Source organism: Enoplosus armatus, chromosome 2 (genome assembly GCF_043641665.1).
Source record: "Enoplosus armatus isolate fEnoArm2 chromosome 2, fEnoArm2.hap1, whole genome shotgun sequence".
In the NCBI taxonomy this organism is placed as follows: domain Eukaryota; kingdom Metazoa; phylum Chordata; class Actinopteri; order Centrarchiformes; family Enoplosidae; genus Enoplosus; species Enoplosus armatus.
In genome coordinates, this window is record NC_092181.1 from 27,218,981 (window position 1) to 27,242,018 (window position 23,038).

Genomic DNA, 23,038 nt, shown 5'->3' on the forward strand with positions numbered 1-23,038 from the left:
TATTTCTACTCTTTATCATTATTATTTATTATCTTATACTTCCAATTACTTTAATTTGACTTTTCTCTATTTATTCTCTATCATTTATTCTAAAAACACTAACTTTGGAAAATAACAAATGAATCGATGCTCTGTTACCTTCTGATGAGCATATGTCACTTTACAGATCAATTCATGAATTAATATTAAAGTAATGACTTGATTTAGATTATTTAATTTAACTGATTTGTGACATTGTGCTGTTTTCACCTTTTGTTTGTATGTTCATATGTATTTGTTGAAATATTCTGTAAAATTAAATAAACAGATTTGTTTAAATTTCATCTCAGAGGGCAGAGAAACGTTTTCAGACTCATTGAACCGTTGCTATTCAAACTGAACCGTAAAACACTGTAGACGTTGTGAGATGTGAATTGTTCTTTTGAAAGTTTGACATAACGGTCGTGTATTCATGTTGGAGGGCCGGTGAAAATACAAGCTGCAGTGTCAAACAGCAGCCTGAGAAATCTGGGCCAAAGATCATCATTCCTCTCAGCTTATGGTAAACTGGAAAAGTGGCAGAAACAAAACGAACTGAGACGGGAAGAAAGTGTGCAGAGGGAAAAAAAAACACACCGTCACGACCAGCAGTTATCAAAGATCTCCTTCATTGTTTTAATAGTAGACATTATGCCACAAAAATGTCATGTCCGCAGCCACAAATCACGTGCCGAGATTACTAATTCCAGCTATTTATCAGGTCATTCACTTCGCTTGCCTCTCTACACAATTTGCAAATCACTTCCTACATTTATGTATAAATATATACAGTTTATAGATTATTCTCGAGCTGGGATGGTGATTTCTTTTCTCTTTCTGTTGTGGTTGTGCTGTTGGTTGAGAAACATTAGCAGAGAAAAACACACGGCTGACGTCACGTCTCCCAATGTAGCACATGCTTATTGTATCATGAACACCAGCAGAGCACACAGAGCCAAATATATATATATACAGGAATGTTAACTGCTATCATACAAAGTGGATTCTTTAAGAAGTCACGACTGTGGGCACATGAGGGGAATACGCCAACAATACAAGAGCACCGAAGGCATAAATATCATGTAAATCTCCTGCCACAAAGGCACTGGCACATCATTTTTAGGGGAGACTCTGAAGTTGGAGCAGGTGACGTTATGGGAGTGTTTCCTGGGCGTAGTTTGGGCAGCTTTCACGGCTGCAGCTGACCACATGCACCACAGGGAGCATGTGGTCAGTTCTAACATGCATGATGCCGGTTTAAGCATGTGCTTCATTTGAAGTGCTAACTAATTGATATATCTGAGGAGATTTGGGCCAAAGTCGTGCTGTCGTCCACGGCTAAATAAAGACAACTTTGTGTTCTTGTTTTTGTTTTTCAGTTTTAGAAAAGTGACTCATTTAACAAACTCAAAGGAAGAGCAGGGCAAACAAAGACAAAACCAAAAAAAAAAAGAAGAAAAGCTGTATACATGTGTTGTCTTTCATTGGTTAACTTCACACACTGTTAAAAATTGTATACATTTTGTTTTTCCAGTATGAGAGTGTTTTGGTAAAGTAAGAAAGAAAGAACCGCCCGGTGTGTTCTGTGGGTATGGATGGGCTTACCGTCCTATTGCTGACTTTGAGAAGGTGGGGTGGGAATCTGGTGTTGTAGCTGCACACACAATTACAAACCGGTCCACTCAAAGTCTTCCTCTTCCTCCTCCTCCTCCTCCTCCCTCTCCCTCTCTCTCTCTTTCTCTCTCTGGTTTTCTTTCCCTGTGGAGCATGGTAACATTGAGACTGGTCGTGGGCTCGGGGGTGGATTCAGGTCGTGGCTATTTTCGGGTCTCAGCAGCAGCCTCCGGACGAGGTGTTGACTGGCTTGCTCTGGATCTTGACGTTGGACTTCTCTGAGGAGCCGGCCGTGGCCCCGGGGCCCATCCTCTTCTTGATCTCGGCCGCCATGGTCATGAAGGCTTGCTCCACGTTGGTGGCGCTCTTGGCGCTGGTCTCCAGGAAGGGGATCCCCAAGTTATCGGCAAATTCCTGGAGCACGAAAGAGAGTACAAGGAGGAGTTACGATAAATTAAACTCAATGACAACAGGGCAAACTCCATCTGCTGAGGAAGACCGTGTGAGAAGACTGAAAGCTCCAGAACTGCTGCTAAATAAACCTTGTGGTGAGACTGTTCTGTCTATTACTATTGTTTCGAAGGTTTTCAATCTAGTTTAAGAGTTAAAAATCTCTGGTGTCCACTTGCTTTTTCCAGAGCTTTCAACCGAATCTCGCAGACTTCTTTAGTGGATGGTGCTGCGCAGTTGTCATGGAGAGCAAACTGAGCTAAACTGGGCGAGAGGAGTTGAAAGCTCAAGAAAAAGGAATAGTTTCCAGTTGTCTTTATGCTAAGCTAAGCTAACTGGCTGTAGCATCATATTTACTGTAATGACATGAGAGTGGTTTCAATCTTAAGAAACTCTCCGCCTGAAAATTGATTTCTTTTTTTTTTAATCAAACTACCGTTTCTAAGTAATGAAAAAACAAAATGGTGGAAAGAAGAACAAAGAGTCTAATTTAATTCATATTTAATATTTAGGAAGAAGTTACCTCAACTTTTCCAACTGGTCAGTCACACGCAATAATTTTAACCCTTTAATGTAGTTTTCCTTAAACTTCAGATCTCCACTGGAAGTTTAAAATAAAGTTCTGTGGGTTTGAACTAGGTTTGGCTTCATGAGTCTGTACTAAGCTACTGGCGGGTGACTGTTTATTATGGTTAATGAAGATATAAAACAAACTAAGGCAAGGTAATCTGAGTATATTTGACGTATAAAATGAACAAAACTGGTCACTATTGAAATTCACGGTAACCAACATGAATTCAAGCTGACAAAGTTTAAGTTCTGTGGGAGGAGATAACTACAAACAAGCAGAGGGTAGAAAGTTTGATCTTTGGGTGAGTATCACTTTATATCAAAACAGAAAATCACTGTCGTTGTCGTTAATTATAGAGTTATAAAGTTATAAAACATGGAGGTTGTGTCTGTGCTTCCTATAAGCAGAGTAGGCAGATGGAGCCTTGCACATCTGCTTAGGACCTGGAGTTTAGATTCTGTGTCCTTTAGAGAAAATACGAATTGAAATGGCTCAGTGTGTCACTTTGAGGAGCCACCTTCACCCCATGCTTTGCCTGGTAAACCAGAGCAGGTGTTGTCACAGTTCAGCCAGCTGTCTGAGCAGCAGCTGGGCGCTCAGTCGATTACAAGTTTATGTTTTGCACACTGACGTCTCGCGGCAGAAGCTCATCAGATTCTTAAGGTGGTGAGCAACAGTAGACTGCTGGCAAAATGCTGCTCAGTCAGCAAACGCTTATTTCATTATCCTGTTAGCTACGGACATTGGGACGACGTGCCGTCCACTTACCTTGGCTGTGGTGTAATCCACAACTTTCTTCGTTGTGAGGTCACACTTGTTGCCTACTAGCAGCTTGTTGACGTTCTCGCTGGCGTAGCGGTCGATCTCCTGTAGCCACTGTTTGACATTATTGAAGGACTCCTGAGGACGGGAAGCAGAAAGACAGCAGCCATAAATACAAACACTGATGTCTGCTTGAATTCAACAATTCACTCACACGATTATCTCACTGACATCCAGTTTGCAACAAAACATAAGAGGTGCCGACAGGGCAGCAATGCCTCTGTGGGCTCCAGCACTTATTTCCTATGAATATATCATAGATGTCCCTGCTGTACTGAGATGAACTGAAACCAGCGGCTGCCTTGAAGGTGTGAAAACGTGTCATGCTCTGAAAGATGCTCGGCAGTAACATTTCCAGGCTTCTAAAACATCCCAAATGTTTTGACTTTTACAGTTTTCTTTGACTGCGGGTAGAAAAATGAAAAGGTACCCCGAAGAGCTTTAGACCACCAGTAGCGCTATGGAGCAATGTTTTTAAGAGCAGGTCCCCATTTTGTTTGTTTCTCATGCATGCACACAAGGAATTCGGCTTTGCAAATGTTTTATGAGGGAGGAAATGCGTTCAACATGTTTGTTAGGTCTCACGGACACAATGAAGGTGAAAAACACTGAATGAAAATATAACCTTTGTTTACAAAAACCTCCACAGGGTGCCTTTAATGTCACTGTGATTTGACAAATTTATTAGAGCCTGATCGATAAATCGACCACCTGATGATGATCAAATGTCAGCTGATCTGAGCACTGATGAGTTTACTTTCACACTGTAAAATGTTACGCTCACTACATGTCACAATTCTTTAATAATCAAATATGAGGAATCCTTAAGATGTTTGTTTACGTAATGATTTAACTCACGAGCCTACGGTATCGCTCAGGATATAATATGTATATACTACACTAATAATACTGACAAACTGACACTCAAAGTTCAGAAATGCTACTTTTCATCCATCATCAGTTGACGATGACAAGAATGTGTCACTTTGATCAGAAATATGAACAAACTGCACTACTGGCTGAATTCTGTTACTGATTCTTTTTATCAACTCAGTTGAATTGTGGTTGAATAATGCACATAAAGCACATTTATGTACACTGGCCCACGACACTGTACTATATACAGCTTTCTTATATTTGTATGTAGGTTTAAATTTGTACTTATGGTGTAGTTAACTATTTCTTGTGCTGCTGTAACACTTAATCTTCCATAAATGAAGTATCTTATCTTATTAAACATATTAAATTATGATTAGCATTACTGTGTGACTGGATGATGACTGGGTGTTGTAGCTTTTCGAGGACCTGGGGAAAGCCAACATTAGAATAAAGAGAAGCACTGACCTGATCCGTCACATCATAAACTACGATAATGCCGTGAGCTCCTCTGTAGTAACTGGATGTGATGGTGCGGAACCGTTCCTGACCAGCCGTGTCCCACTGAGAAGACAAAGCAGAGCTCGTCAGTCCAACACTTTATCACTACTTATCTGTTTACAGCCCTATTACACCACGTTCTCCTTACAATCTGGAGTTTTATGGTCTTTCCGTCCAGCTCGATGGTCCTGATCTTGAAGTCCACACCAATGGTACTAATGTAGCTCTCTGTGTACGTGTCATCCTAGGATAAAACACACACACACACACACACACAGGTGGGTCAGGGCGGTAGATATGATACCTGCAGGGTCATCAACCACCACAGGGCTGTCAGGGAAGAAACATATAAGCCCGTTAAGACACTTACTGCAAACCGGAGAAGGAGACAAGACTTGCCGACACCAGAATCACCGATAAGGAGCAGCTTGAATAAATAGTCACTGTGAGGATAGAGGAGGAAAAAACAAACATCACAACACCTGCAAGACACTAAATCACAAAACACTGATAGACTCTCTGATCCTTCTTCTTTGATCAGATATTGTTTCATATAAATAATCATTTGCTTTATAATAATTCATTTCCTATAATCTGACATTTGGTACAGTTGTTAATTATTGGATTAATAGTTTTGAATTTGCTTCTGATTTATCTGTCATTTGCAGCTTTTCTTTGTTTTCTGTAAATTGCAGATCTTTGGCTGGTCAACACAAGCAGTGTGAGGACGCCTCCTTGGGCTCTGGGAAATTACCATGGGCATTTCTCCCCAACTCTCCTGACATTTCATAGAGTGAACCACTAATCCATTAATAGAAACAATCCACAGAGTGATCCATAATGCGAGTATTCGTTAGTTGCAGCCGTGTAGTGAAGTAACACAGAGACTGGCATTACCTAACTGACTCCACATCAGGAGCAAATGTAGTAACTTCCTGTTTGCGGTGGATCGATTACACAGAAATGACCACTACACCTAACGTTACCCAGATTAGTTGAGACATTAGCTTTGTGACCGTGTCCTGGACTCTGAAACTGTCATTATGTGTCTCACTGAGCAACTATCTCAACAACACAGTCCTCAACAGTGTCAGGTAACGCTACGTAGCAATTCGGTTAGCCTACTAGCTACTAATGCTACTTCCATTTAAGTTACTATAAGTGAGCTAACACACGTTGTCGACGAAACACAGATAATTAGTCGATTTAATCGGTGCCGTGTTGACCGGAAGATGTTGTCAAACACGAGTTTCGTGATAAACATCAACGCTGTCATTTGATAGTGCGTACACCCAACCGCAGCCCGCAGCTCGCTAACTTAGCACCGAAGACAAAGCAGCTGACGTTCATTTTGTACACAGCCTACCGGTCCGCCTGGCTAGCTAACGTTAGCTTAGCTTCCCCGGCTAAGCTGACAGCTCAACCGGACCTGTCAGAATCGACATCAAAATTCCCACTTACTATTCAGGATTCATCGTTGACTACCGGTTATAAACTGTTGTTACTGAGAATGCAGCTGGATTTCGTCGCAGATTAACCTTAAAGCCTCGTAGTGAAGAAAAGACACCGTTTTTTTTTTGTCAGAGACTGGCTAAACTGGTTGTCGCAGCAGGAACAGCATAATCGAATCAAATATGGCTGTCAGCAATACCTACCCGGAAATACCAGCGGAGAGGAATCATGGGGAGTGTAGTCCTGTGGAAATGGGCGTTTACACTGCTCTTAGTTTACAAACTATATGGTTCCTATTGTGAAAGGTGGTAATATGGCTGTCAAACTTGAGATATTAGATACAGAAATAAGGAGTAAACTGTGTTAGAGAGAATTTATATTTTTAAGATTTATCTTTTCTATGCCGTGTGACCAGGTTTACCGCTATGTTACTGTTATAATATGAATTAGTTACTGAGAATTATTGATAAGGGTCAGATAAGATAAGATAAGATACTGTATTGATCCCCAGAAGAGAAATTCACATGTTACAGCAGCACAAGAGACAAGATAAGAGGTGAAAAAAAAAAGACAAATAAAGAGCTTTTTAAATGAAAAAAAAAAGATTAGACTAAAATACATTACATTAAAAGCTACATACATTATATACTTACAGTGTCTCATAATGTATAAATATGCACATAGAGTGCACATAGATTACAAGAATAATTATTTTGGTTATTTTGGGTATCATGGTGATGTAGAAGCAGGTAGCTATAGGCTATGTGCAATATATAATATAAATATAGGTATATAAGCATGAATAATTAATAAATAATATGAAAGAATATCTACAGTAGTGTTATATATTTGTGTAACTAATTAATGATACATGGGTATGTCGTATCTAATGAGCATAATCATCCCATCGAGGTGTGTTTGTGTCCACCTGAGAAAGCTCTGGTTTGGTCTCCACCAACTCTGGAGAAAAATATCTGACTCTTTAACAACTAAATGCTCCACTGTGTTCACCTGTGAGTCTCAAACCGTCTGTCAGCTGTTTCCTGCTGAGCATGTCGTGTACAGTTGGTTAAAAACACCTGCTGCTGGAAACCCTGAGACTGAACCAGACTCTGCAAACAGTCATTTCATCCATTAATATAAATGTATTTATTAGTGGAGATTTAAAGTAGTACACACAAAACAATTCACATCCAAGATTTTCCCATTTGCTTTTATTCCTTTTTTCAAAAGTATAATTAATGTGAGAAACACAGATTGCAAAATTATATTGTACTACACTTGCATTTGTGTCAAAATCCAACATTTGATATTTGACTTATTTTTTACACTGATCAGACACTTCAAAGTACACTGTAAACCCCAATCCATCCACGACACAACATTTTCAACACATTATTAGAGTTGCTGCGTTATGAATACAAAAATGTTTTGCTTTCTTGACATAAAACTGCAGCAGTTTTCTGTGTTTTTACCAACTTCTGATTTTCTAGTACACATAAATTAGTAAACATGAGTCGGAACTATGTCAAATCGAAAGGCTGAGTACACAAAATTTTTTCTTTCTTTACATAAAACTGCAGCAATTTTCTGTGTTTTTAACCAACTTCTTATTTTCTTGTACATAAAATTTAATAAAAATGAGTAGACAGCTTTTTCAGTATTTAGTTTAAAGAGAGACAGTTTAGATTTTCCCCTTAAGAACCTTTAAAGTTCCCACACTGTAAAACACAGCAAGACACATTTCGCAGTTTGCATTTTCTAACACATTATCAAAGCTATAAGAAACTTATACTGAGTGAAATGTGCAAACACAGGACCCCATGATTTGTGACAGTGAGCAACAGTGGGATACATGAAAAATCAAATAATTAGTCTACTTATTGCGATTGATAGGATTGATGATCAGAGGGGCGGAGTTTTTACCTCCATCATTAGGACAAGGACCAAAGTACAGGAAGAGTTTCTCAGTGAAGGAGCAGCCAGTAAAGGAGTAGATAAGAGCTGCAGCATCTACGTCATAAAAGGAGACCAGACCCTCCTCGTAATCCACAAACACCCCCACCTTCTGAGGCCGAGACTTCAGTGAGAGACGGACTGGAGGGTCACCAAGAGCTTTGTACTCATTTCCATTTCTCAAACATACAGTCCAGTAGCCATCCTCGGGGCTCGGTGAGATGTTCTCTTTCCTGTTAATCGACTCTCTGGCCACTCCTAAAGTCCATTTAGTTTTCCCTTCAACTTGAACCTCGTAGTAAAATCTGCCTGAAGAGAAACTCTGCTTTCCTAAAACACAGACACAATTAGAAAATCTCTGTGTGTTGTCTGGGAGATTCTTCTTTACATCACAATGATTGACTTGTTTCCCATCATCAGACAGGATGAGGCTGGGATGTGCTGTATCAGGATCAAGAGTCACAATTATGGTATACTGTTGGATTCTCTTCAGCTCTGCTTCAAGCAGCTTCTTCATCTCTTTACTGAGTGTCTCCTCCAGCTGAGACACAGCTCTCACCACAGTCCCCTCATATGATGGTGGAGGGACGCTGACCTCTGTCCAGTCCTTCGCTGTTGGAGCAGCTTGCAGGGACGGGAAGCTTTGGAGAAGATGGAGATGGTCGTCAGAGAGTGAGAGCTGCTCCACCTCAGTCCTGCTCTTCATCAGCTCGGAGATTTCCTGTTCCAGCTCTTTGATAAAGTCTTCAGCCTGTTTCTCTATCATACTCTGGTTCTCTTCAACTATATCAATGAGCTCGTTCATGCCTCTCTCAACAGACTTCATCAGAGTTGTGAAGATCCGAACACCTTCTGCTATCTCTCTGTCTGCATTTTCCTTGCTGAAGTTGACCGACCGATTGATCTCCTGAATCTTCAGTCGTCTCTTCTGGATCATCTGCTGGATTTCAGCCTCTGTCTTCCCCAGCTCGGCCTTCTTTCCTTCATATTCTTCCTTCAGAGGAACAACATCATGCATCTTGTGGTCTAAAACAGGGCAGAGCATGCAGACACACGTCTGGTCGGTCTTACAGAACAGCTCCAGAGGTTTATCGTGCTTCGTACACATCCTGCCTTCCAGGTTCTCCACAGGGTCGATCAGCTGATGTCTTTTCAGGCGTGAAGCCGTCAGATGAGGCTCCAGGTGAGTCTCACAGTAGGAGACCAGACAGTCCAGGCAGGACTTCAGGGCCTTCAGTTTGGTTCCAGTGCAGACGTCACAGGGAACTTCTCCTGGTTTGGACGCTTGTCGATCTGAGCTGCTGCTGCTGGCTTTCTGTTGAGCTGACTGTCTGAACTGAGCGACCATGAAAGTGTTGACGTGCAGCTCAGGTCTTGTGATAAAAACCTCTTTACACATGGGACACAGGTACTGGTCGTTAGTATCCCAGTGTACAGTGATGCAGTTTTTGCAGAAGTTGTGTCCACATGGTGCGCTGACAGGATCAGTGAACACATCCAGACAGATGGAGCACAGAAACTGATCCTCAGACAGCAGATAGTTTGCATCAGCCATATCTACACTGAGAACAAAAGTGAAAGTGTGAGTGAGAAAAAAAACAACAAAAACTTTAACGCATGAAAGTTTTATTTATTGTACTGTGCTGTTTTTGAAAAAAAGTAATTTAGGATTATTTATATAGTCATATTTAACATAACTGGTGTGTCTTATTTACATTATTTATAGTGTCAAGCCCCCCGCAACTTCATCTGTATTCCATCAAGATCTGTCATATTTTTGTGTCTTTACACATGCCTCAAATCGATGCAAATTCTCATGAACAGATGTAGAGAAGTTCTCCTTCCCTGAAGAGTTAATATTTTCATCTATGTGACTAACAGTTGTGTTTGCATGTGTTTACAGATGTTGGTATACAGATGTTGTCTAACTCCCTGCAGAGTGAGTCAATGTGATCACTGACTTTCCCCTCCCCCCGCAAGCTCTCTGTGCCTGCTGACAGTTTTAGAAAAGTCTGTTTCTTTAACAGAGACCTTTTTATTAGACATATAAAAACTTACGGGTCAAGCAAAAATGAACACAGTCCGCTTTTTATCTTTCCTTTATTGTTTCACTTGTACAAGTATAAAGTATGTATCTTGTAATGTGTTTCTCAAACTTGCCTCAGCATCATGTAGCAAAAGAAAGACTAAATTAAATTTCAACAAGAAATATGCCTGTTCCTCCTAAACTTTAAGTGCTGGGTAATTTGAATACACACTGGTGAAACCATGTCTGTCTTGCTGAGAGAAATGTCTCAGAAATCCAAACTTTTATGTGATTCCACAAGAACCAAGAGATGTGTAAATGCAAATGTTTTCATTTATGAACAAAACCGCCAAATTGTAGTACAATCACATATTAAAGGCTTTTTTCAGGACAACACATAGCAAGTGCAGCTGAAATTACCAATACACAAATCAAATAATGCAGAGAAACGCTCTATCAGGAAAAGACACTGTGCAACAAAGGCTAGTGGTGCATGAAGCTATAAAGAAAGGTACCTAGTTCACAATAATTAGCTGATTAGCAATACAGAATATTAATTTATGAACAATATTCTCCTAATGTTAATAACCACAGTTAAATATTGACCTTTCTCATTGATGACATTTTGACTTTTGACAGGTGGTGGTACAAAGGCCTTGGACAGGTACAAACTGGCTCACTGGTATCAGTATGACTTGCTGATAGTTAAAAGGAATGAAGCCATCATTGATGCCCAACACCTGTGATTTTCTTTCTATGACAAGTCAAAATGTCTGCTGGAACATAAATGATAATAACAAATCATGCCATGAAGTTACAATGATTCATTCAAAATTGACACAGACCCTAAGTGTGCCAACAGGTTGGCCAAAAATGTCCTGAATATCTTCTCTGCCTCTTGTGCTGTTGGTCCGGCTAAGAATCTTCTTCTTTTAGCTTGGGAAGGGGAAGTCTTTCAACACAGAAGGCTAATTTCAAAGTGAAGTCACGGGACATTGGATGGATTTCGTCAAGTTGAGTATGAAATCATCAAACCCATGACTTGATCTTGAGTCCAAGTTATGTGCCAATAGTCCACACCCATGTTTGCTATCTTACATAATACTGAATATTTTTATAGACAATAAATGTATTAGTCTACTTAGTGTGATTGACACAAGAGATTATTAGAGGGGCAGAGTTTTTACCATCATCATTAAGCCCAGGGTTGAAGTATGGGAAGAGTTTCTCAGTGAAGGAGCAGCCAGTAAAGGAGTAGATAAGAGCTGCAGCATCTACATCATAGAACGAGACCAGACCCTCCTCATAATCCACAAACACCCCCACCTTCTGAGGCCAAGACTTCAGAGAGAGACGGACATCAGGGTCATCAAGAGCTTTGTACTCATTTCCATTTCTTAACCATATAGACCAGAAACCATCCTCAGGGCTCAGTGTGATTAGTCCCTTCCTGTTGATCGACTCTCTGGCCACTCCTAAATTCCAATCAGTGTTTCCTGTAACTTGAACCTCGTAGTAAAACCTGCCTGAAGAGAAACTCTGCTTTCCTAAAACACAGACACAATGAGAAAATCTCTCTGGGTTGTTCGGAAGCGTCTTCATAACATCACCATGTTTCACTCGTTTGTCTTCATCAGACAGGATGAGTTCAGGATGTGCTGTATCAGGATCAAGAGTCACATCCTCTGCATACTGCTGGACCCTCTTCAGCTCTGCTTCAAGCAGCTTCTTCATCTCTTTACTGAGTGTCTCCTCCAGCTGAGACACAGCTCTCACCACAGTCCCCTCATATGATGGTGGAGGGATGCTGACCTCTGTCCAGTCCTTCGCTGTTGGAGCAGCTTGCAGGGACGGGAAGCTTTGGAGAAGATGGAGATGGTCGTCAGAGAGTGAGAGCTGCTCCACCTCAGTCCTGCTCTTCATCAGCTCGGAGATTTCCTGTTCCAGCTCTTTGATAAAGTCTTCAGCCTGTTTCTCTATCATACTCTGGTTCTCTTCAACTATATCAATGAGCTCGTTCATGCCTCTCTCAACAGACTTCATCAGAGTTGTGAAGATCCGAACACCTTCTGCTATCCCTCTGTCTGCATTTTCCTTGCTGAAGTTGACCGACCGATTGATCTCCTGAATCTTCAGTCGTCTCTTCTGGATCATCTGCTGAATTTCAGCCTCTGTCTTCCCCAGCTCGGCCTTCTTTCCTTCATATTCTTCCTTCAGAGGAACAAACTCATGCATCTTGTGGTCTAAAACAGGGCAGAGCATGCAGACACACGTCTGGTCGGTCTTACAGAACAGCTCCAGAGGTTTATCGTGCTTCGTACACATCCTGCCTTCCAGGTTCTCCACAGGGTCGATCAGCTGATGTCTTTTCAGGCGTGAAGCCGTCAGATGAGGCTCCAGGTGAGTCTCACAGTAGGAGACCAGACAGTCCAGGCAGGACTTCAGGGCCTTCAGTTTGGTTCCAGTGCAGACGTCACAGGGAACTTCTCCTGGTTTGGACGCTTGTCGCTCTGAGCTGCTGCTGCTGGCTTTCTGTTGAGCTGACTGTCTGAACTGAGCGACCATCTCAGAGATGAAAGTGTTGACGTGCAGCTCAGGTCTTGTGTTGAAACGCTTTTTACACATGGGACACAGGTACTGGTCGTTAGTATCCCAGTGTACAGTGATGCAGTTTTTGCAGAAGTTGTGTCCACATGGTGTGCTGACAGGATCAGTGAACACATCCAGACAGATGGAGCACAGAAACTGATCCTCAGACAGCAGACTGCTAGCACAAGCCATATCTACACACTGAGAACAAAGTGAAAGTGTGAAAAGACAACATTTTTATTGCAGAATAAAATGTTGAAAAATGAATACTAACTTCATTATCAAATAATTTCATTAGCCTACTAGCTAGGGCAGTAAAATAAAAAAAAGTGCTTTTTACTCTTTGAACACAGTAATTATTGAGCAATTAAATTGTATAAGGCTGTAAAATTGAGCAATACTCTTTTTCTACTGTGCAAACAAAGGTATGCAGGAAGCAAACTGGTGGTTGGCTTGTTTGGTTTTTGGTCACAGCAGTAAAAACAGTTAAAAACAAGGCTGCACCCCAGACAGTACAATCTTCATATCAATCTGGCTAATAAAACAGTACACACAATGACCCATAAGCCCTTTGATAACCTTGCTGTTATGATTGTATTTGGTGATATCAGGCCAAGAAATCATAATTTACCGAGCTGGGACAATCTTAACAGCTCTCGTCTTGTCTATAAGATTCGGCATGACCTGCAAAAGGCAACCCAGTATATCTTCTTTTGTTTCGCTGTAACACCACTTATGCAGCCCTTAATTACACTTCCTCATAATTCACAATCTGTTACCACATTTATTCCCAGACTTCTTGTTTTCTTCTCCAACATTTACATTATTGAAATAAAAAATATGGAAGTTTCTGAGTAGAGGAAAGAAAGAAAAGAGAGTTGTTGTTACTGTTGTTGTTAGAACAGTAATGATTATCAGCTTTACTTACCAGTGTTGACTCTGGTCTGTTGCTGAGAGAGTCTTGATAAACTTTATTTTTTCAGACAGAAAAAGAGACAGTCTTACTTGCAGCTCTGCTTTTGCTCTGACAAACTTACAGTTTCATTTTAGGATCGTGACGTTTCTAGTGTTGCCTTGCCTTTGGTTTCTTTGGCCATGACTCATAAATTAATCTTGTGGCCAAAACACAGAAACAGAAAGTGAGTCATTTCTCAGCATGTTCTTGTGATCATTAAAGACACGATGTGTGATTTAAATGTAAAAAATAAAGATTTCATACTACTTGATTTGAACCTGCTATCAGGTTTTTCTTGAGGGACAAACTAACAACTAAATATGTTATTTATGTGACAAAACAATTCCAACTTGCATTATCTCACTAGATTTTTCCAGAGCTGATGGACTCACATGTCAACAGATCCAGCCCCTTAAACTGGGCGAACTCCATCTGCGGACAAGGATAGAGTGAGAGGATAAAGTCTCGATAAAAAAGCTTGTCAGTGAACTTTGTGTGTGGATTGTTTTGTCAAACTAGTATTTCCAAGATCAAAAATTAGTTTTCTCTTGCTGAGTGTTCTTCTGTGGGTTGCTTCCCCATCAGACTTTCTCCCAAACTGATGAACACAAACAACTCTGTGGCTTAGAAAGTGACTATCGGCCCTACATTAGGTTCAAGACTTAACTTTTATATCAGCTATTATAGCATGATACAATATTTTACTAATATTTACTAATGTATTAATTGCATGTAGTGCAAAATATTTGTCAGTGTCAGGCGTTGCGGTGATGATGTTTGACCCCCTCCCCTCTGGCAGGAGGCTGCGGTCCATCAGGACCAAAACCTCCCGCCACAAAAACAGTTTCTTCCCCTCTGCAGTCAACCTGACGTACACGGCCAAAGTCTTGCACTGACCCCCCCACCCCCCCCCCACACACACACAAACACTAGTTATACGTTATATTAACCTACACCACCCTGTCCCCCCTGCGTTACATTGACGCACGCACCCCCTACTGGTCAATACTGGACACTTTACATGGACACTTTATTTTGGTCACTGCACTGTTTGTTATTTATCTTATCTTATTCTTTTATCTTTTACCGTTATATTTTTACATGCTTGTTGTCAGTCAGATTATATGTTATATGTTAAAAAAAAACCCAAAGTGTAGCACCATCAGACCACGGCAAATTCCTTGTAATGTATGTTACTTGGTAATAAATAGTTTTCTGATTCTGATTCTGATGCCTTTATTCTGAAGGAGTCACACCTGAAGTGTTAGGTGTGTTGCTTCCGGTGGGTTGGTTAGCTTGACGTTAGCTTGTGTGCAGGCAGAGGGAGGCTTCTGCCGGATTCAGGGAACAAAAATGGACAGCCAAGGGAGAAAAGTCGTGGTTTGTGACAATGGAACCGGGGTAAGTTTGAGAACAGGCGGCGCTGTTGAATCTCACCCCGTGTCGCTCTCGGTACTCCGGCGGTGCAGTTTGATAAGAAAATGGAGACAACTGGAAACAGGAAGTAACAGCGCTAACAGGCTAAAGCGTTAGCTTGTCTGGGTGGGTTGTGTTAGGAATGTGTCTGTCAGCTGGATTCACCTCATTCATCTGCAGCAGGGCCACAGATGACATTCACCGGGAGATTTTTGCCCAGCCCCTGTTTATGTTTAGCGTTATCACACTCTCGTGTAGCCAAGAAAGTCTCTGACAAAGAGACTTGTTGGACCGTGTAGCTAACTCAGATTGGTTAGTAACTTTGACAGTGTAACGGTATGCACTGACAGTTAGCTTCTGCACAGTTAGACCGGACCAAATAAAATCCGCCTATTCAAGTGAACACACCGCATTGAAACACCATTTCTGAGTAGTCTAATTTTTTAGGTCATGACGCAAACTAAACAGACTTTCGAACCTGTGGTGGTAGCGTTACATTCCCAGGTAACGTTAGCCACGTTAGCTAGCTTCGTGTTAGCTTTGTTTATGAAATATTCATAGTTTGAAGCAAAACCACCAGACACAAGCTGAAGGACGAGTTAGAGTTAAACAGATTGATCATTTTCCCACATCGGAGTCACCATTTTCCGTGCTTCCTTTATTTTTTCAGCTAATTAGGTTAACGTTAGCTCAGCAGCCAATTCAAACGGCCCCGCCCTCGTTAAAAAGGGCAGCAGTCACCTCACCCCTCTCAGCAGGGCAGCATCTGATCACACACATACCATACAGTTGCAAGCATGTCTTTAACGTGTCGTAAATGCTTATGGTCTGGTACATTTAGATGTGTAAAATGAATTCAAACAAATCGCCCAGTAAAAGTGAAGTAAACCAGTGCGCATGCGTGAGACATTGGTTGCGGAAGTTGAGACAGTTCTTCCATGTAAGGAAACTTGTCAGATCTGCTGCAGCTCTCACCAGACTGAACACATCCCCGGTCTGAGTGGACATTTATACAGCTCTATGGATCATGTTGTACCTTTAATGCATATAATGACACATCTGATTAATTTTCAGGGGAAAAAAACATTACACAACTGGGCTAAAATACTGACTGCCATCTCCTTTTAATAACATGCACTGATTTATTTATTACCTTATTAAGCTTGCAGGCATTGGCCAGATGTAACTGATTCCACATTAAATACAGTGTTCTGTTCTGCTGAGCTCATTTGCTCAACTGGAGACAAAAATAAACGCTGCAGGGAGCTATGTTGTTTGATAGGCTGGGTTTGGTTCGTGAGGAAAAGATGGAGCCATGTACAAGGCATCAATTCATAAACCTTCGAAACAATATGATTCAATTATTTACGAGCCTTATAGGGATGTTCACCATTTATAGTCAAGAATTGATGTTTAGTTTCAGCCTCATATAACCTTGAACATGGAAGAATGATCTTAAGTAGCTGCACAAAGAGAGAGTTCACTGCTTTTAAATTTGGGACTAAAACGTTCACTAGTCTGGGATTGGTGTTCAGTGTTGGCAAATACCCTGACTTTCTGTATCGAAATCGATACTGTGGAAGAAACAGTTGAAGAGTTTCATCCCTATTGAGTGTGTTCTTTACCATGTTTTCAAGTGTTTTCCCTTCTTTTCTTCTTTCAATCCCGTCCTAGTTTGTGAAGTGCGGCTATGCAGGCTCCAACTTCCCCGAACACATTTTTCCAGCGCTGGTTGGCCGGCCAATCATCCGCTCCACAGCTAAAGTTGGCAACATTGAAATCAAGGTAATGTTGCCTGCCTGAGTCTGTTTTCATTCATGGTGCGTTTCTCACAGTGCAGCTCCACCTTGTAACCACACGTACTTCTCTGGATGTATCAGGACGGCCGGTGGAAAGTAGAAAAAAATGATATATCAGAGACTGTTGGCCATGTTATATGGAGTCCTAAGATTTAGCAAGTTTAGATCTTAACCAAACACTGCAGCAGCTAATTTCGATGATTTACTTCTCTTTAGTCAGACAGGAGGGAAATAATTTGATAAATCAGCTTCTGAAATGAAAACAAAAAGTGGCTGTGAGCTCCTGTTAGAGAGGAACTTCAGGCAAACATAGTGAAGAAAAGCGGCAGGTAAAGAGTTAACGTCCGCTGGTCCAAAGTATTTCTCTCAGTCTGCTGAACTGTTGACCTTCGACCTCGCGCAGGACCTGATGGTGGGGGATGAGGCCAGCGAGCTGCGCTCCATGTTGGAGGTGAACTACCCCATGGAGAACGGCATCGTCAGGAACTGGGACGACATGAAGCACCTGTGGGACTACACCTTCGGCCCTGAGAAACTCAACATCAACTCGCGGGACTGCAAGATCCTTTTGACCGAGCCGCCCATGAACCCCACCAAGAACAGAGAAAAGATTATAGAGGTGGGCTGTGGCAGAATCAAATGCAGCATTCCAGATGTTTAATTTTGTCCTGAGAGTCTGGGGCAGCGTGTCCCTAACTGTAAGGACAGGGATCCTAATTCATTATAAAACTACCCATGAATATCACAAAGACATAAATCTGAGTTGTGCTTTTGTCTTCTTATGGAATAGTTAACTGATACTGTCTGTTTTTCTCCTGCCAGGTGATGTTTGAAACATACCAGTTCACAGGAGTTTATATCGCCATCCAGGCCGTCCTCACGCTCTACGCTCAAGGTGCGTAACGCTGCTCATCACTGCTAAACTAGAACTAGAAAAATCTGAATTCTCTGAACAAAATCCATGCATGTGTGCTATTTTAGCAAAAGCCACTAGCTGAATGCTAATAATAGGGTGTAGCTACATAGCTGCTATGACGTTCTTGGGTTATTACTAAGGTCGATAGCAAGGTGTCTCCTGCCTTCACTATACAGCGAGTTAAACACACCTGCAATGAAGGTTTTGAAGTTTTTCACTGGAAGCAATTCTGAAATGTATCTGAAAATACAACAAATCCAATGATAGTTATTACTTATCAGAAAAATATGAGACACTATTAATAAGAGCTAGTTAGTACAAGAAACTGTACTCTTAAAGTACAACACAGTAATCCTTTAAACACAAGAGTAAAAAGAGTAAAATACATCCCAGTTAGCCCAACAGTAAACTAACCATTACTGCAACACATCAGCCTCAGGAAGCTGCTTTATGGCTAATTATTAAGTGTGGTTGTCTCAGATCTGACTACAGGCTCCGTCTAACAGCGTCAGTGGGATCAGAAGCTATATTGACTGCAGATGGCAAAACTGCCCTGACATTTGCACTATTGATGCTCCACAGAGTATGAACCATTTCTGATTATGAGCCAGTGACCTTTCCTCTAGTGCCACCCCCAAGATACAAATTTACAGTCTCTCTAAGAATAACGCTTGAGCTTCTCATGGAAGGCATGCTGGGAGATGTTGGCATTGAACAAGCCTGTCTGAGATGTATGTAGGATGTTGAACCCAGTGTACCCCTTGTCATCTCCCTTCACACACAGCTGTAGTTCATACACATCTCTGCTAAACCTCAGACTTAAAGGCACCCTGGGGGGGGGGGGGGGGGGGGGGGGGGGGGCTTTTGACCACTAGTGGCGCTGTAGAGCAGTGTTGATGAGCAGTTGTAACTGTGTGTCCTTTTTTTTTTGTTTGTTTTAGGACTTCTGACGGGAGTGGTGGTCGACTCCGGTGACGGCGTCACTCACATCTGTCCAGTGTACGAGGGCTTCTCCCTGCCCCACCTGACCCGACGCCTCGACATCGCGGGGAGGGACATAACACGCTACCTCATCAAGGTACCGGCAGCACCACGCAGTGTGGACTCACTGCTGCATTTGCTTCTGACATTCGGTGGATATGTGGGAAATACGGTGTGGTGGGATTTTGATACACTGTGTGACCAAAAGTATGTGTTTAATATTTTATCTTTAATGCAAAATATGTAATTTTTCAGTGAAAGTTAACTTTTAATAGTAAAACACTAAGTAGACATGAATCATTTGACATGACATGATCTTGTTACAAGGTAAAGTAACATACAGGTTTTTATCAGAAGGACTGTTAGCAGTCGAGGTGTGTCAGCGAGTCCTGGACACGTCTGACATATTACTGTCCATCTTCCACCGCATGATTTTATTTATTTTATTTCTAATTCAGTTTTAGAAGTTGTGAAAGTGTGAAGATTGCAGACTGTCCTCCCCAACAGTTTCACTGTTGAGTGTTTCTCAGTGAATTGGTCCAGTTGATATTAAAGGTGCCGGCGTGTTCCAGCTTCAGTTAAAATAGATGAAATTTAACGTCTTGTGTCAGTAAATGAACAGCCACATGTTTTTTAATGTAGTTATGAATCAACATGAAATGTACCAGACCTCTTGTCTGCGGAGTGATACGATCAGACATGAAACAGCATCTGGTGTTGAAATGATTCCTGTTGTCCAATCAGCATTCGGTATTTATTTATCATTTCAAACTTATTTTATGATCTTTATCATCTAGTTTTCTTTTTGGGCTCATGTTCATATATAAAAGTGGTGTAAAAGTTTTGTCAGTTTCTGGTTATTTTCCACAGATGCTTATTCTTTGTTAAATGAATCTATTTATATTACATGATACTGACACCATCACATCCACCCTGTCTGTCCACCAGCTGCTGCTGCTGCGAGGTTACGCCTTCAACCATTCGGCGGACTTTGAGACGGTGAGGATGATGAAGGAGAAGCTCTGCTACGTCGGTTATAACATTGAGCAGGAGCAGAAGCTGGCGCTGGAGACGACGGTGCTGGTCGAGTCGTACACGGTCAGTCATGCTCACATTAATAAACTATACACACATATACATCTACATATCTGTCTATATACATATCTATAAATGTATATGTATATATATATGTGTGTATATATATGTTTTCAACACACACACAGAGTGTATATAAATCTGTTCCTTCACTGATGATGAGACAGCAGTTGTGCGTGTCCTCAGCTCCCGGACGGCAGGGTGATCAAGGTGGGAGGTGAGAGGTTCGAAGCCCCCGAGGCTCTGTTTCAACCTCACCTCATCAACGTGGAGGGGGTGGGCGTGGCCGAGCTGCTCTTCAACACCATCCAGGCCGCAGATATCGACACCAGGTGAGCTGGCAGGGACCGCTCGTCCTTTTCTAGTGGATGGAAACAGTCTGATGTGTGTTGAGAACACTTACAAATTCTGACATCGCAGTACAAGTCGTCCTGGAACAATATTGAACCTCTGAGTCATGATTGACTGTGAAATATTTAGTAATCCCTCTGTAGAAACACACTCAGGAAGATGATGATGATGAACACGTTTACACACACTTTGTCAAGATTAAGACTTCTAACAGCCAGCCAGGTGGAGTGACGTAATAAAACATAGATTATACATTTGTCACACATCATTGCGTTCCTCTGATCAGGTCTGAGTTCTACAAGCACATCGTCCTGTCTGGAGGCTCCACCATGTATCCCGGCCTGCCGTCCCGCCTGGAGCGCGAACTGAAGCAGCTGTACTTGGAGCGAGTGCTGAAGGGAGACGTCGACAAGCTATCGGTGAGTAACGGTGTCTGAGAACCAAAGCACCAGAAACACGAGGCCTCCAGGGAAGACGGGACTGATCACCCCAACAGATCAGCGGCTGCCTGCAAAGTCACGTTTGCCACCTCCGAATCAAATGACTAAGAGTTATGTGAAAGAGTTGTCAGCATCACATTGTGATGAAGTGTTCTTATAGAGTAGTGTAGATGTAGTGGCTGGTGAAGCTGCAGCATCAGGCCCTGTTGATAAGCACTCAGACGTGCCATGTTATTAGCATTTATTGCTAATAATAACTCATAAAATGTCATCATTAGCTTGCGTACAGTTGATTACTTAACATTTCAATGCAGTTGTAAATGTAATGAGAGAGAATGGAGCACCATGTGTTCAACCTTGATTTTATTTTAGACGTAAACGTTCACCTGATCTGGTGAATCAGTGACAGAAATGCGGTGAAGGAGTGAATATCGCTCCTCCTTCCCCACAGCTTTCTTATGCAGTACATGTATTTGCCACTAGGGGGTACTGAAGCCACAGTCTAGTTGATCCCTTCAACACGTCAGAAACGTCTCTCTCTCTGTCATGGTCCTGTGATGACAAGGTGAAAATATAACATCTCATTGTTCGTACGTCTCTCCTGCAGCCGCTCAGGGAAATCCTCCAGCCTCTAATTAAAAGACAGTCTTCTCCTTCAGTCTATTTTATGGGCCTCACAGGGCGGCGGGGGTTTCAACACTTCATTATCTCCTCCTTTTCTCTGTTAACACTCTCTGCTCTTTGACCGCAGAAATTCAAGATCAGGATAGAGGACCCCCCTCGGCGTAAACACATGGTGTTCCTGGGTGGCGCCGTGCTGGCTGACATCATGAAGGACAAGGACAACTTCTGGATGACGCGGGAGGAGTACCTGGAGAAAGGGACGCGAGTGCTGGAGAAGCTCGGAGTCACCGTCAGATAAAACACAAACAAAACAAAAACACTTCCCGCTTCCCCCCACCGTCCCTCCATCTACCCCCGTCAGCTGACATCCGTGCATCACTTAGCTTGATGTGTCTGGACGGTCACGCCGTGTCTTCGATTCACGCTCATTTTGACAAGCAAAGAGGGAAGGATGGATGGAAGGAGGGAGGAAGGGAAAGAGGGATGAAGGATGTGGAGTTTTGGGGTAAGACGTCTCATGGCGAGGGCGACGAATAACCAGAGTGCTTGAATATTACAAAAAATACTGAGAATTATGTTTTGAGATGCCGAGGTATTGCCATGAAGTGCTGTCTGTAAATATTTACCGTACAGACACGAGAGTGGTGTCAGTCTTATCATCTAAGCATCTTTTTCCCAAAATGTCAAACTATTCTTTAAAGATGAAATCATTATCGATGGCATTAAGAAGGACGTTCAAACTCAAACTCTCCGAGAAGAAGTGGAGATATTCAAATATTTTTTTTTTTAAGGCGGCTCATCTGCGAGTATTTTGGGTCGTCTGCCTTCCACACGAGGCCCGAATGAGCTCCTGGCTGTTTTGAAGTTGAAGACGACGACGATGATGGTTATTATTATTATTATTAGTGATGCATTTAAGTTCCATTTCCAAAACGAGACCTCTGCCATGTGAAAAATGTGTCACCTAATCTGTCAAAACAGATGCAGGCATTAAAAATAATGCTCACAGAGTGGAGCATTACAGAGATTAGATATCTGATCAAATAGATCATTACATACCGTGTCTTTTAAAATACTGATCATCAGATAACACACACACACACACACACACACACTTCCTGTTGAATGTTTTGGAATGACTCTGTGCTGGAGGTGCAGCAGGGCAGGCAGCCATTTTGAACGCGGCACCTCGTCTGTCTGTCTGTCTGTCTTTGCGTCGTCTCGTCGTTGGGACATTTGCTTGCTTCTTGAGCGCTTCATGTTTATCGCACGTCTTGTGAAAGATACGAAGACGTGACACGAATACGTGGACAAAACCTGAAGGAAAGTCTCAAGTTTTTGGGTCTGTGGGTTTTCTTTCCCTCTTCTCGCATCGCCGTGTTGGAAAGTTTGATTAGTGGTGGATTTAGATTTGGAAACAGGCCATTTGGAGCTTTTAATGGGTTTGATTGGTCTCCAGTTTACCAACAAATCAAGGAGAGAATGGTGTCCATTCCTTAACGATTACAAAGTCATTCCTTAGTCTTGATCCAGGACTGTCAAACTACACATCAACGTCCTGCATCAACACTGATGCTCACTGAGCA

The 23,038-nt window shown here is 41.9% G+C and overlaps 4 protein-coding genes across 9 annotated transcripts; 1 reads left to right on the forward strand and 3 right to left on the reverse strand.

Moving 5' to 3' along the window:
- Nucleotides 1–630: 630 nt before the first annotated feature.
- Nucleotides 631–6,449, reverse strand: LOC139301883 (ras-related protein ORAB-1). 2 transcript variants are annotated; one of them, XM_070925378.1, is made up of 6 exons: nucleotides 6,314–6,449; nucleotides 5,223–5,295; nucleotides 5,001–5,096; nucleotides 4,820–4,915; nucleotides 3,422–3,553; nucleotides 631–2,046 (listed from the first exon to the last, which is right to left on the reverse strand). In XM_070925378.1, exons 1-6 carry the CDS (start codon nucleotides 6,325–6,327, stop codon nucleotides 1,849–1,851), a joined length of 609 nt encoding a protein of 202 aa, XP_070781479.1. In that variant the 5' UTR covers nucleotides 6,328–6,449; the 3' UTR covers nucleotides 631–1,848. The 2 variants fall into 2 exon arrangements, with proteins under 2 accessions (XP_070781479.1, XP_070781487.1); XM_070925386.1 differs by lacking the exons at nucleotides 3,422–3,553; nucleotides 4,820–4,915 and having other exon boundaries at nucleotides 6,314–6,327.
- Nucleotides 6,450–8,180: 1,731 nt separating this feature from the next.
- On the reverse strand, nucleotides 8,181–9,815 carry LOC139290499 (E3 ubiquitin-protein ligase TRIM39-like). 2 transcript variants are annotated; one of them, XM_070912304.1, is made up of 2 exons: nucleotides 9,157–9,815; nucleotides 8,181–9,027 (listed from the first exon to the last, which is right to left on the reverse strand). In XM_070912304.1, exons 1-2 carry the CDS (start codon nucleotides 9,813–9,815, stop codon nucleotides 8,181–8,183), a joined length of 1,506 nt encoding a protein of 501 aa, XP_070768405.1. The 2 variants fall into 2 exon arrangements, with proteins under 2 accessions (XP_070768405.1, XP_070768397.1); XM_070912296.1 differs by having other exon boundaries at nucleotides 8,181–9,815.
- Nucleotides 9,816–11,423: 1,608 nt separating this feature from the next.
- Nucleotides 11,424–15,444, reverse strand: LOC139291335 (nuclear factor 7, ovary-like). Of its 4 annotated transcripts, none has more exons than XM_070913344.1 (2): nucleotides 15,425–15,444; nucleotides 11,424–13,053 (listed from the first exon to the last, which is right to left on the reverse strand). In XM_070913344.1, the coding sequence occupies exons 1-2, from the start codon at nucleotides 15,442–15,444 to the stop codon at nucleotides 11,424–11,426; spliced, it is 1,650 nt and encodes a 549-aa protein (XP_070769445.1). The 4 variants fall into 4 exon arrangements, with proteins under 4 accessions (XP_070769445.1, XP_070769454.1, XP_070769462.1 ...); XM_070913353.1 differs by lacking the exon at nucleotides 15,425–15,444 and having other exon boundaries at nucleotides 11,424–12,804; nucleotides 12,841–13,067; XM_070913361.1 differs by lacking the exon at nucleotides 15,425–15,444 and having other exon boundaries at nucleotides 11,424–12,270; nucleotides 12,400–13,067.
- Nucleotides 15,146–22,035, forward strand: LOC139291363 (actin-related protein 2-B). Its single transcript, XM_070913380.1, has 9 exons — nucleotides 15,146–15,231; nucleotides 16,921–17,031; nucleotides 17,449–17,664; nucleotides 17,868–17,940; nucleotides 18,903–19,039; nucleotides 19,891–20,040; nucleotides 20,224–20,369; nucleotides 20,675–20,807; nucleotides 21,580–22,035. The coding sequence occupies exons 1-9, from the start codon at nucleotides 15,184–15,186 to the stop codon at nucleotides 21,748–21,750; spliced, it is 1,185 nt and encodes a 394-aa protein (XP_070769481.1). The 5' UTR covers nucleotides 15,146–15,183; the 3' UTR covers nucleotides 21,751–22,035.
- Nucleotides 22,036–23,038: the final 1,003 nt, after the last annotated feature.

Excerpts from the sequence above, each read along its gene's own strand:
- LOC139301883 (XM_070925378.1), bottom strand. Across the intron at positions 3,554-4,819 it reads TTTATGATGTGACGGATCAG|GAGTCCTTCAATAATGTCAA; the intron begins GTCAGTGCTTCT and ends TCCCGTCCTCAG. Across the intron at positions 2,047-3,421 it reads TGGATTACACCACAGCCAAG|GAATTTGCCGATAACTTGGG; the intron begins GTAAGTGGACGG and ends TTCGTGCTCCAG.
- LOC139290499 (XM_070912296.1), bottom strand. The coding sequence starts at position 9,815 with ATGGCTGATGCAAACTATCTGCTGTCTGAGGATCAGTTTCTGTGCTCC.
- LOC139291363 (XM_070913380.1), top strand. The coding sequence starts at position 15,184 with ATGGACAGCCAAGGGAGAAAAGTCGTGGTTTGTGACAATGGAACCGGG. Across the intron at positions 15,232-16,920 it reads TTTGTGACAATGGAACCGGG|TTTGTGAAGTGCGGCTATGC; the intron begins GTAAGTTTGAGA and ends ATCCCGTCCTAG. Across the intron at positions 20,041-20,223 it reads TGCTGGTCGAGTCGTACACG|CTCCCGGACGGCAGGGTGAT; the intron begins GTCAGTCATGCT and ends GCGTGTCCTCAG.
- LOC139291335 (XM_070913344.1), bottom strand. The coding sequence starts at position 15,444 with ATGTCATCTGTGGCCCTGCT. Across the intron at positions 13,054-15,424 it reads ATGTCATCTGTGGCCCTGCT|CAGTCTGCTGTCTGAGGATC; the intron begins GCAGATGAATGA and ends GGCTTGTGCTAG.